At 29.2% G+C, this 14,083-nt stretch overlaps 1 protein-coding gene across 2 annotated transcripts in view; it reads right to left on the bottom strand.

Annotated features, from left to right (window-relative positions):
• Window positions 1–321: 321 nt before the first annotated feature.
• Window positions 322–14,083, bottom strand: part of LOC122270980 (uncharacterized) — a 19,872-nt gene continuing 6,110 nt past the window's right edge. The window contains exons 2-5 of one of the 2 annotated variants that reach the window (XM_043050505.2): window positions 11,303–11,370; window positions 7,941–7,984; window positions 7,727–7,795; window positions 322–1,164 (exon numbers count right to left, since the gene is read on the bottom strand). In XM_043050505.2, coding sequence (XP_042906439.1) covers window positions 986–1,164; window positions 7,727–7,795; window positions 7,941–7,984; window positions 11,303–11,370 — 360 coding nt within the window. In that variant the 3' untranslated portion in view covers window positions 322–985. The remainder of the gene's footprint in view (window positions 1,165–7,726; window positions 7,796–7,940; window positions 7,985–11,302; window positions 11,371–14,083) is intronic. The other variant, XR_006226086.2, reaches the window with a different exon arrangement.

Genomic DNA, 14,083 nt, shown 5'->3' with positions numbered 1-14,083 from the left:
TCAATGAATTGAGACTGTTTTATTTTAGAGACTTTTATTTTTGTTTACTTCATTAAAGCACCCTGCTTTGTCACTGTTTGAAACTGCGATTAATATGCGCCACCTGTCAGCCGACAGAAAACAAAACAGTTTGTCATGCCTAAGACCTAGCGAAAAATGCTAAGAAATTTTCCTTCGCAACTTTTTTTTCTAATCATGTGCTAATATCTGCAACTGTTTTATGATGCTTTCTTGAAAATAAAGGTAATATTTTGTATAGTACAAATAATGCCATTAAGAATACTCCTGAATGTTAAAAATATTAAAAATGACTTTTTTTAAACTTTTTATAATGATATTTAAATTAAAAATCAAATATTTATGTCCATTTTCTTATTTCGACCAAAATGACAACAATGAACATTCTAGGTAGGTAAAAATATCAGTCGTTCTAGTGTTAATTTTCTTTCCAAACATAAAATTGCACATTTTGAGGACATTGACAGATTTGAAATAATATAATGGCAGCATAAACATAGCTATGTAGCCATAATTCTTCCATTACACAAAGTGAGAGCTTTTGGAGCCCCTTGAGCACAGTAATACAGTACTTGTAAATGAATGAGTTGAAAAGTAAATAACATCTTGCTTGAAAGTTAACATTGAAGTTTTATGAATATTAGCGCCGAGACAATATTTAAAGATTATTTTCATACATTGATTACAATGTTTCGATAAGTCGATTACACAGCACAAATAATCTGAGAATTATATTTGACATCTTATTCTTATCACACACTGGCTTGAAGGATTAAAAAAGCTTTGAAACCTTACAAAGAAAATATTTTCCCTCTGTAGCAATGGGAAAACCACAAGGAAAAAAAAGGTCCTACAAATTTGCAATCCAAAAATTGAATAGCTTTCAGTTCTGAATGCAGTAATATTTGCAAACTAATGAAGGGAAAACTGAAACCTCATATCAACAGCTTGGGTAGTAATTTGAAATTTAAAAGCAGAAAATGTGAAAAAACATGATGACCACGGCCAAAATTATTGCTCCTACCACGATGGTACCTGCAATGTGATATGATCTCATTTCTGGATCCATGCAATAGGAATTCCGACGAGATGATGCTTCATTAATTGGTTCCATGGGAAGTCGGGAAGTTGTACTTCTTTGATTTTCTAAAAACAGAAACAATTTATGTCATGATCTAGAATTTACTTAGCAATTTTTTTTTAAATATCCAACCCATAAGAAGTAATTTTAATTTTCCCATAATAAAATTTTAAAAAAAATTAGGGAAAGCCCCTTCACCGTAACAAGTTTTTTGAATTTTAATTTTCCGAAACACTACAATTTGTTACATGCAGCTTTTAATGGAACATATATGATTTGAAATTGACAAAGGAATAATTTTGTTTAGTTATGTATATATATATATATATATATATATATATATATTTTTTATTGCAATTCACCGTATTAAATATTCACTGCAGCAGTTTTATGCACACTCATGGATACATTTTTAGTGGACATAAGCTAACATTAGACGATAAAGCATCAACAAGTACACAAACGAGGGTGGTTCCGAAAATAAAATCAAGAAAATAATCTCAAGAATACTTAAATTTTGGGTTTACCAGTAGCTAATAAACTTAAACGTTATTTGGAAAAGCTTCATAGTGNGGATGCTAAAGTGCACTAGGAATTTAATTTTGCCGGAAATGCCAAGAGCCAATAAGGCACTCCAGGGATCTTTTACATGCCGCATAATCATACGACATGGTCGCTGAGGATTTTCTGCATCCCGAAAATCCGGTGTCTGGACCGGAGATCGAACCCGCAGACTTGGGCTCAGAATGCCGACGACAAACCAACTGCGCCACCCAGTCTCAAAAAAAATTAGACAACAACCATTTTGCCATTGGGTTACCTGTGATCACCCTTCGGCAATCACAATTATTTAATTTTTTTTTTAAAATTACAGTTGATTTTAAATTATTTATTTTCATTGTAACAAGTTTTAAAAACATAACTGTAAACAAAGTAATTGCGGAGTTTCAGATAACCTTAAAAATATTAATCTGATGACGTAGTCCACTTATGCTATCACAATCACGTGGATCATTCAAATAACTTGGCAAGAGGGATAAAAAATATTTAAGTAATACCGAACGCGAAATTAACTAACCTTGTTTTTATTAGAGCTATAAGTTAGCAAACATCATTTGATGCTATCTTAAAAATACTTGACAAACTGAATTCTCTATAATTTACTTTAAAACAATCTCTTCCGTTAAGCCACTGAGATAATTTCAATTTTTAAATGTCACTGATTAAAAAATATATTTAAAAAATCGAATATCAGGTTTTTTAATTTGTTCACTTCTCTACTCATGCAGCTTCATGCTGAATCTCGTATTTTGATAGGTTGGTTGTGGATATGGTTTACCTGCTATTTTTCATACAGATACATATATATTCCTTATTTTAATATATGTACTAGATGAATACCAGTTCCTCCTAGAGAGGGGAAAACATAATCAGTACTGAGTAGCACTACAAAATCAAACACAAAACTTTCAGACAAATACCGACACAAACAATAAAGCTTAAATGATTCCAATGGTTTTAATTTATTTATTATCATTTGTTGCACTTCTCGGTGGCTTTACATTATTGGATTAAGCAAAACATGCTTTTGGTAGTTCATCCCAAAGTAAAGATGAATTGAATTTAGTATTATCTGGCATTATGCTGTTGCTGAAAGCTAATCATGATATTTAAAACTTACCTCTGTTAGGCTACATTCTCCTGTATTTATATCTTCGAGGGACTGCAAGAAATCTATCATAAAAATGTACAATATTGGTGCAGCTATAATCGGTACCAAATTTTCTCTAAAATATGCTGTACCTTACTCTGAAATATGTTGTATATTTGGTACCTGTAAAAACTGCACCATTGACGTCAGTGCCCATTACCAAATTTAAGCATCATTGGTGTCTATAATAGTATGACGATTTTTTACGGTACCCAGTAACGAATAAGTACATTTTCTCCATAAATTCTTCCTTTTTAGCTTATGGCTTATTTCATTTATTTCAATTAGTTGCTATTACCCAAATAATTTGAGCATCATTGACGTCGGTAACAGTTTGCCGATTTTTTACTGTCTTAAATGAATTAGTACCATTTCTCCATTTATTTTGCCTTTTAGTACATATTTTATTAATTTAATTCATTACTTGTTTTCATAATAATATTAGTAGTTTTAAGTAAATCATAGTAACACGTTGGGGTAACACGTTGGGGTAATGTCAAATGTCTGAATTTCAATATTAAAACCTTCGCTTTACTATGAGCTTTCCCATCCAAGTTCGAATCCCAGCTGTGGCTGGTCGATACGAATTCCGCATCCGACTTGCACCGACCACAGTGCTGACGTGAAGTATCCTCAGCAGTAGACGGATCATGGGCTTGAGCCCTCTTGTCGTCAGGCTAACAGTGGGAAGTTCTTATGGTCATGTAATGCAAATGCTGGTTAGTTTCATCAAAAAAGTCCCCCACGAAGGAAAATTTCTCAAAATACTTGAGCCAGGAGTTCCCTTGTCTTCTGGAGTAGGTTGAACATTAGCAGTCGTAAATCCGAAAATTGTGTCGGCAGTTCAATGATAGTTATAAAAAAAAAAATAAAGTAGTTTGAAAAGGAAAACCCTGCATTTTGCATACAATTCAACCAAGTATTTGAATTTCAATATATAAAAATAATCCTCGTCTTAACTATGAGCTTTTCACTACTTCAAAATAAAAAGATTGTTTTTCTTCTTTCTATTAAACTAGAAATATCACTTTTTCTTTATTTTAATTAAATACAATTTTTTATGAATATTTTGCTAAGAAACAGGCATTCTAACTCCAGAAAGAAACTGTAACCTAAACGGAAATTTCGTAATTTTTCAGCCGACTTTCAACTAGATTTTTCAGAAACAGGCTACAGAAAATGAGATTCCACTAAATTGTCAATGCATCTAAGAGAAATATTAATTTCGTTTCACTGTCTCTTTTCGAAAAGCTGATCAGAATGATATCATAAATTTGAAACAATGTTTACAGAGATAGACATTATACGAAAAAGAGATTTAAGCAATATAATGGTATAAGGGTGAAAATTAACTAATATGTATCTATCGATCTATCGAAAATTAATCATTCCTTTCTGTTGGGTGCTTTTTGAAGCGCTAATCAGAATGATATAATGTTAAATTAAAAATTCAATGACAGTAATATTTGTTTCCAAATGCAATAAGCTTATATCTTTGTTTTAATTTTTTCTCTTAAAAAATTTCACTTTACTAGTTTCCTTTATGATAATAAACATTTTATTTGACTTATTTCATTTCACATGTTGTATTTTCATTTTACTGATTATAGCTTTAGACTTGAAAGTCTTAAGTAACAATTTTTTTTAAGATGTGAAAAACTTATTTCATCAATTAACTATTAAATGTAATATTCCATTTATCGTAATATTTTTACTTTATATTTCACTATTCGCAATTATTTTTGTTTTAGAAAGATTAGAAGCTATTAATTTAAAAGCATCATTTTAATAACGCAATGCATGTTCTAGTTAATCAAAGAATCACATCAATATCTTAAAAAAATAAAATCCTCGTTTAATTATGATTTTTTTCTGAATACACAATTAAAGATATTTTTTTCTTCAGATTAAGCTAACATGACGGCTAGGAAGACCACTTTTTTCTCATTTGATCACATTTCTTAACAATACCAATTCATAGTTTATCAAATATTGCACTTTTTTTTGCATGAAACTCCACCAAATATTCGAATTTCAATGCATTACTTTACTATATCAACATTGTAATAGGCAAACGAGCAGTCAATGACTTGATTCGAACCTGGCTCATGTCACTGTGAGGCAAACGCTTTGTCCTCTGAACCACGGCAGCTCTAATGGTGAGGTACGAAAAAAAATTTTAAACTGTTTTTATCTTAAATGTCTTACTTATAGAAATCATGTTCAAGTGTAAAAACATTTAAAATTGTATTGGCCAACAATAAAAAAAATGTCTGGTAATTTAACTTAACGAAAAATTATATCAAGCAAATTCTGTCATTTTAGCAAAAGAATTCATTTTCTTAATATAAACCGGTTATTTTAAACGAACAAGAACTCTATAAAACGACTATGTCAGCATTGTAGTCGGCGCACGAGCAGTCAACGGTTTGATTCGAACCAGGGTAAAGGTGAGCGCCTTGTCCTTTGATTCACGGCAGCTCTAATGCTGAGTTAAGAAAAATCCTAAACTGTCTTTATTTTAAATGTTTTACTTATTTAAGGGTAAAAGCGTTTAAAACTATATTAATCAACCATTAGAAAAATGTCTGGCAATCAATTTAACGAGATGACAAAATGTATCTAAAGGCAGATAATAATCAGACAATGAAGCCGAATCGCAAGTTATTTATAATGCTCAAAACTTTGAAGTAATTTATGAAAAGTAGTAGCAAGTATAAAAAATAATCGCGAAATGATTTGAAAAAAGGTAAAGTTATCTTATGGTAAGCATAACTACATGGCTAAAATTAGAATTTGAATTGACTTTTTCAACAGTCAAATATACGGAGAAAGTCAGAATTTTTTGCAGCACTCGGTCAACCATTTTAAATTAAAAAAAAGTTTAGGAATTTTAATTTCTATTAATTTGTTTTCGATCTCATTCGATTTGGAATAGAAAAATAAGTTTGATCAAATACATTGCTTGTCTATATAGCGATGCGAAGCGTATTGAGTACAAAGGAGTACTTTTTATCAAAATTTTTTTTTTTATAACTTTTGAAATATTACTAATAGTTCCATTAACTTGGTTTTATTAGGTTCTGTGCAAAATAAATGCATCGCAATCCCTAATATCACCATCTTTGAGCTGACACATGAAGTTCTACACGACTAAGTTCGATGTAAACAAGAGTAAAATGGAAAAGGAACTAAGGAAATGTAAATCTGCCCCATTACCTAAAAAATTAATAAGTGGTGCATATGCTAAAAATAGTTACGACTTTTAATACTTCTTCCGTCCTGCTCTGGTCTGAGGCTAGTAAATAAAGTTATAATGTCAAAACAGTAAATATGTTCAAAATATAGTATTAAATTTTTCTGAAACTGTTAATAATAATTTTTTTCTTATCATTTGCTTCAGTTTGATCTCATTTAAACAATCCTAAGAAATCCGTAAGATCTAAAACTTTGTTCCTCTGCACGTCATTATTTTGCTTTGGCTATATTGATGCAATATTAGAAAGCACTCTTTTTTGCGGATATAATCGTGTGAGCTGATGAAAAGATTTTATCTTTCATTTTCCAGATTTTTTAAAATTTTTTGTCTTTTTTCCGGTATATATATATATATATCCCCACAGCAGTGAGATTTAGATTGTGACTGTAAGATCCACATTGTGACGGTAACTTCAGATATTATATTGGGCCTCATTATTATTTTCCAATACAATTTACAACATTCTTATAACTATTTATTTATTCAATGATCATATTATAAGTGAGACATTACTGAGTTTTTGAAATGAAAATGTTCTTTAAATTGATCATATCATAAGAAAAGTTGAATCAGTGAGCGAAACAGTAGGAACTGATTTTGCTTCTGCGAATCTTGAGGTTTATTTTTCAGCACATTTCATACTAGGCTGTTTCGGGCGAAAGCAATTAATGACCTTCAAAATTGCGTAAAATTTCACTTTCTTACTACTTTAAGGTCAATTTTAAGCTGGCGTCAATTACGCACCATACATATGTTTATTGTTTAGGTAATCATTAGTATGCATTTAGAGAAATACATATCATTGTGATTCACTGTTGGTACTAGTAGATTTTGCAGGTCAAAGTCATTAGCCAAAGTCATTTTTTAGCTTTTTCTTATGTAACCTTTGATCTTTGATTGGAAGATCCACTGAGCGTATTTAAGTCTTAATAGTTAGGGTGAACATAGTGGAATATAAAATAGTGGTTAGTGGTGTGATTCACTTGTAAAAACGTAGTGCCACTTGTAAATCGATGTGCTTTTCTTAGAATTTGAGAGGATCTGTAGTTTTCCTATCTGAAAATTACATCCAGAAAATCTACAGTAGAAAAATTATTGAAGTTATTTCGAAGAATTTTACAGATTTTTTAAAGACAGAAAAAATTTTGCACTTTTCCTTCAATTTAATCTGAAGAAAAATGTCTTTCAATATTTTCTTCTCTACATTTTATTTAGAATTTTTGATGACATAAAAATTCTAAAGAAAATTTACTTTTCTTTACTTCTTAAATTTACTTTTTCTAAACTTTCATTTGCATGAAAATTAAATAGTTATAAGTCAGAGAGAAATTGTAAATGATCAATTTTTTATTTATTCATACTAAAATAAATAATTTTTTTGAAAATTTAAGTTTAAATTCTGACTAGTTTTCTTGCACTGATTTATCACTTCTCGTTTCTTTAATCAGTTCTAACTTAGCTTTTAATCATCAGAATTTTAAATTAAGGTAGTTTTAGATCCAATTCTTTGAAAAAGAGTATTAAAAAATTGTTAATTTTATGGATATGGAATATTACATCGTTGGCAGTCTTCTTAGTTTAAAATCCATATATCATCGTAAGCTATTTTTCAAAAATCAAACATGATTTCTGAAATTTAAATACATAAAAGGCTTACCCGGCCGTATTGGAATTTCCATCAGCAGTGCAGTATACTGTGCCTCTATTTGAGCTTCAGGTAAGTTAACTGTAGAAAATAAATTCACGTTAACTGAGTACTAACGTAAACTTAATTTAAAATATTTATTTTGTCTAAATCAAAATTATTATTAAATATCCATTAAAAGTGGAGAAAAAAGAAAGGAAGGAAAAGAAGAAAAAAAAGGATCTACCTGCAGAAGGCGCAGGTGTTGATGATGAGTCATCTTCATGATAACTGTAACATTAGATTTAAATGTATCAGAAGCTATATAAACATACTTTTAACTATTTAGTCATCATTAAAAAAATGGGATGTCACAGTGACCTATCTAATGAAAGTACGAGCATTAAGTTATTATAATTGGAGGAGGAGTTTGTGCTTGTGTGCTATGATTTTTAAATTTCGATAGGGGATTCGAGGGAGAAGTTTTGCCTTCTATTCTAAAATTCTTTAAAATTTTTGAATTTTGGAGGGAATTTTGAATAATGAATTTTTTCTCTTTCTCCTTCAGCATTAGTCACTGCTAGAAATTAATTTGTAGATTATTCAGAGTTTTAAAATATTTCAAAGACTAAAACGCTCCGTTGCCTGCTTGTTTCGAACACCAACTCCTTGCTCTGCTCGCCATTTTTCAGTAAAAGTCATTTTTCTTTAATAAAAAAAAGAAGGAAAGAAACAAAGATTATTTGCTTCAAAAATATAAAGTTGTTTTAACTTTGTAAAATATCACTTTGTTAGTATGATAATCGTTTCAAAATGAACTATTACTTGAAAAATAATCTGTGTTTGAAACATATATTCAAACTGAGGATTATATAATATGTGGCATAAAATGATAGAAATGTATCTCATTTTGATGTGTGACGAAATAAATGAGAATTTTCTTGTCAACAATCTCTAACATTAACTTTTTATTATTTAAAAGCTCAAATTCATCTCTCTTGAAAACTTTGCATATTTTTAAAAATTTCAATGCATGTTGTGATTAATATCTGGTAACATCAAATCTCTTCCTCCTAGTTTTCAACTTCTCTTTTGTGTTTACTTAGTATTTTTATTTGTCTAAATGCCGGCATGCTATGTCGAATCTCTTATAACCTAATAACCATTTGAGTTGAGGTCCTGAAACTTGGACATCGACTACAAGGTGGAATTTTAGTCCCCGACTGTGAAAAAATTTTGGATAAAGCGAACAAATTTTTGTATCCGACAAAATCTATACAAATTACAATTGGTTCGTTCAAGAGATATGTTTAAACTATGATTTTTTTTTTGTCTTAGTACAGCATTTATCATCGTTTTAAATCCAATTACAGACGATTATGTTATGAGTTAATTGCTCGCTCCTTAATGTTAAATTTTTTTTCAGATGCTCAGTGATAAACGTGGATCAACATCTGCAACACCTAATTAGTATTTCCAAATTTCTTTGAAATCGTGTGTTTATTTCGTTTCTCAAACGTAGTTCTGTAAATTTAAACTCTTTGAAATATACAGTAATTGAAATAAAGAAAAATGAGTTCTGTGCTATTTCTAATAACGTCAAATAATCAAGGATTGCAACAAATAATAATGAGATTTAAAATTAGGAACTATTTTAACGAAAATAATTAACGAAAATTGAACAAAAAGTATGAAACTAAATAAATTGAAAGTGATGGAAATTGAAATAAAAATAATTAAGTTCTGTACCAAAATGCAAAAGTAATGGAAAAAATTGCTGGTTTGGGGTGAAGTTTGACTAGCATGAGTTGACCACGAGCAATAGTATCCTTTACTATGCTGAATGATAAAGATTTTGGTAGCTAATCTTTATTGCAATCAGTTGAGTACAAAAAATGTGTTATTTTCTTATATTTTAATTTAATAACATAATGTCTCCGAGAAGATCAAGGAACAATTATAAATACAAAAATCAGAAATATTTATTAACTCTTTCGGTACATGCATTTAAGTTATGTACTTGATTTTGTAGAGCGGCTTAAAACCAGTTTATCTTTCCTTTTCACCTCGTACTGTAACAAACTCCTTATCATAATACCATGAAATACACCATCACTATGGATGCAAGCCTTTTTTACCATAAAATTTTACGAACAAAAAATCTGGTATACCGTAATGTTTACAGTAGTATTTATTATAAAATAACTGAATTACATAAGATGGATAATAATTACTGCAAAATATACGGTATAAAATTTGATGGTGAAAAGGGATTTTAAGGTAAAATTATTTCATGGATGATGTAGTACTTTTTACCGTAATTTGATCTGCAATTACTTACTGTATATTCAGCTAGTGTAAAAGTAACGAATTTTCTAACGGAAGAAATTCAATATATATCTAAATCTACATATAAGATTCTGCATATAAGATTTATACTCAATAATTAACTTTAAAGCTCTTATATAAATTAAACAAAATGATCATGTGCTATTTCGAAGACTTTTAAAATTTCATTTAAGAAGTACGTGTACAGATAAAACTAATCACGCAATTTTATGGTGAGTTATTTAGGAATAAAATAAAAAAAATATATAATTTTTATCAGTTTAAAAAATAAAGTTTGTGAGGGACTTTTTATCATATTAGCATAAAACCGCATGATTCAGTTGCATGGACGTAATTACAATAAGTTTACATGTTAAAATGCATTATTAAAAAATATAGAAAATTAACATAATATAATTTTGGTACATAAGTTATAGAAAGAAAACATAAATCATTTAATTTTCCTGAAAAACCAAATTTTTCATCTGTGTTCAAAATGCTTTAAATGACTCATACTACACTTTTGTGATACAACGAATAACATCATACATTTTACAATAAAGAACATTTAAATCGAAATTTTTTTTGAATAAGGAACAAAAATCTCATCAAAAATCAAATATAGTCAAACAGGCTTATAACAGGAATGTGACAATTTGCACTTTATTAGAACGATAAAAACTATTTAGCCTGAAATCGAGTACAGTCTAACCTCGCTAACAACGAAAATGTAAGGTACGAATCAATACGTCTCGTACATAATCTATAAAAATTATTTAACCCAAATTTATGTTGCTGTTGTTGTTATTTTTATTTTACTGTTTTTTCATTAATTATGAAAAAGGAAAAAACAATCTCTTTATTGCATCTTTCAACAATTATGCAGGGTGTTACGTTTTGACAACTCTTAATACAATTATTTTTATGCGTTTTCAAGAATGAATTAAAAAATGTATAAACTAAGGTGCACACATTTATTTTTAATATTTAAGCGAAGATAAAACAAAAACACTATTTAAAGATGAATGCCTTTTGACCTCTCAGAAAGATGAGACTGAAAACATCAACGAATATCTGCAAAACGAATTACTACTGAGAAAGATAAGAATGATAATATTAACAAATGACTACTACTAATGGACGGCGGGTGACCACTAACCAGTGGTTACTCTGTAAAATGAGACTGAAAACATCAACGAATGTCTTCTTTTTTCTTCAACTTCTATTTTAATACGAAACTCAAGCTTCGAAATTTGATATTTTAAATTAATCGATTCTTACCCCATCGGACAGCTAGGCCGAATAACTTTGGGCTTCATCTTCACCAGTTGAAATATTTTATCCTTTGTCTAAAATTACAAAAAAATAATAAATAAAGGTATTAATATTTCAAGAAAAATATTACGAAACTAGTCTTAGATTACCTAAATTATCAATGCTATTTATATTTTGGCTTCAGTAATTAGTTCTAATGGTACCACTTTTTTATTTGTAAGTTTCTTATTTGTCGATTCCCATTCGTTTTTGCCTCTTGAATAAAAAGAACTATTAACACATTTTCAATTTTTCCTTTTCTCATAAATGTGGTTAGTTTAAAATTGAATATTTCACTGATAACCTTCAATTTTTGATAAAATATATGGATGAATATTAAGTAAATGAGTCAGTAAGTATAAATAGTATTGATTAACTAAATTATCAATGCTATTTATATTTTGGCTTCAGTAATTAGTTCTAATGGTACCACTTTTTTATTGGTAAGATTCTTATTTGTCAATTCCCATTCGTTTTTGCCTCGTGAATAAAAAGAACTATTAACATATTTTTAATTTTTCCTTTTCTCATAAATATGGTTAGTTTAAAATTGAATTTTTCACTGATAACCTTCAATTTTTGATAAAATATATGGATGAATATTAAGTAAGTGAGTCAGTAAGTATAAATAGCATTGATTAACTAAATTATCAATGCTATTTATATTTTGTCTTCAGTTATTAGTTCTAATGGTAACACTTTTTTATTGGTAAGATTCTTATTTGTCGATTCCCTCTTAATAAAAATGACTATTGCCTCTTGAATAAAAAGGACTATTGACCTATTTTCATTATTTTCATATTCTCATAAATATAAACTAAAACTCAGTGGCACGACAGCCCATAGAGGGCCAAGGCCTACTGTGCCCATCTCAGTTTTCTTGACCTTGGGCTCTGGTGTGCAGAAGCAGATGTTCCGGTTAAGTGGAACGCGAAACCCCCAGTGTTTAGTTCCCAAGCAAGCTTGGTACTCATTTATCGACCCACTGAAGGGATGAAAGGCTGAGTCAACCCTGCCCGGCCCGAGTATCAAACCCAGGACCTGTGGCATGGAAGATCGAAGCGCTACCACTCAGCCACCGGGCGTCATTCCCATAAATATAGTTAGTTTAAAATTGAATTTTTCACTGATAACCTTCAAAAATATGGATGAATATTGTCATGTTGAACTTGATTTTAAGAGAGTGGGATATATAAATATGAGCATTCTTGAGTCATTCATTTATGATAGACATATTAACAAAATGAACTTACCTAAAGCTACTATTAATACACGCCTTATTAATAAATCTGATGATTTGAAAAATATCAACTTCAAAGAATACATATGGTGAATGAGAAGAAGTTATTAAAATTTACTCAAAGAATTTAATACCAGTAGGAAATCGATGTATTCCGCGAAAGATCATGTAATGCAAAAACATTATACGTCTAATTTAAAATTGCTTGTAAATCTCTTTTTTGGTAACAGCAGCTATAAAATAAATACAAAGTTTATTTAACTGTCAATATTTTATTAAAGCAACAGGTAAAAAGTTATATATTCTACAACATAACAATAGAACCACTTAATGATATATGAGATGATATAATGTAATATACAGTACAGAATCCGTTATCCGGAAATCAGAAAACCGGAAAACCAAAAAACCGGAACGAAATTCGATAAATTTTCCCGCCATTTTTAAAAAAAAAATTTTTTTTTCCTCATAGGATTTTTCTTTCTTTTTTGAAAGATACTTTACCATCATTTTGGAAATAATCATTAGTGTACTACTCCATCGTTTTTTCTTCTTTTTAAGATTATTTCCAAAAAAAATTATTTTTTTATTTGGGTTTAACAATACAGTTGGTACAATACAGTTGGTAACAATACAGTTGGGTTTAACAATACAAAACAGTTGGGCTTAACAATAAAAAAACGGCTACAGAAAACCGGAAAAATCAGTTATCCGGAATAGCGAGGGTCCCGATCGTTCCGGATAATCGATTCCCTACTGTATTTCTTAACTGAAGGCTATTACTCTTTCAAAACTTCTCACGAGGAAAAAAATATTCAAAGGCAATTTTACTTAATGTTAGGTTTCTACAAATGCAAAAAAAAAATTAAGTAAATAAAAGTTAATTTGTGAAAGTTTTGAGTCCAACTACCCTCCAAGAAAATACATATTTAGCAAAACTCAATTTCTAAGAAACAATGAAGTTAGAAAATGTTTTATTATAGAAAGCAATAGTTATCTCCATTCTTTCTTCTTGTATCTCATTCCATCTTCTCATTCTTTACAAATGAGTAAATGATCTACTCTATTGATTACTGAAAACCAATTTGAAATAGTAAATAACCACAGAATTAATTTTTCAGTATTCCTTTCTTGGTTTTCATTAGAAATTAAAACATCAGATTAATTCAAAAAAATAACAATAGGGAATGAATTATTTTTTTTGATCATAATTGTAATTAAAAGTGATCCATTTATTTTTGATTATAAAACTATATTAAAATCAATATCACATTTCTAATTAAATTTCCTGGTACTGGAAAATATTTAAAGAATGATCTGTAAGTATTCATATAAAGTTGAATTCAATATTTATTGATTTTTTCTCGCTAAAAACATAAACTTAATGGATATTAAATAGTTTTGACAAAAAGGTCTTACTTTCCTTTGGGAATGAATGTTATTTTATGATTTTTTTATGAAAAAGTAACATTAACTTTGTATTTTTGAAGGTAATTAGCTAAACTTTT

This window comes from Parasteatoda tepidariorum, chromosome 7 (assembly GCF_043381705.1).
Source record: "Parasteatoda tepidariorum isolate YZ-2023 chromosome 7, CAS_Ptep_4.0, whole genome shotgun sequence".
Classification (NCBI taxonomy): domain Eukaryota; kingdom Metazoa; phylum Arthropoda; class Arachnida; order Araneae; family Theridiidae; genus Parasteatoda; species Parasteatoda tepidariorum.
The sequence above is the reverse complement of the archived record's forward strand: the minus strand, read 5'-3'. Positions and strand labels throughout refer to the sequence as shown.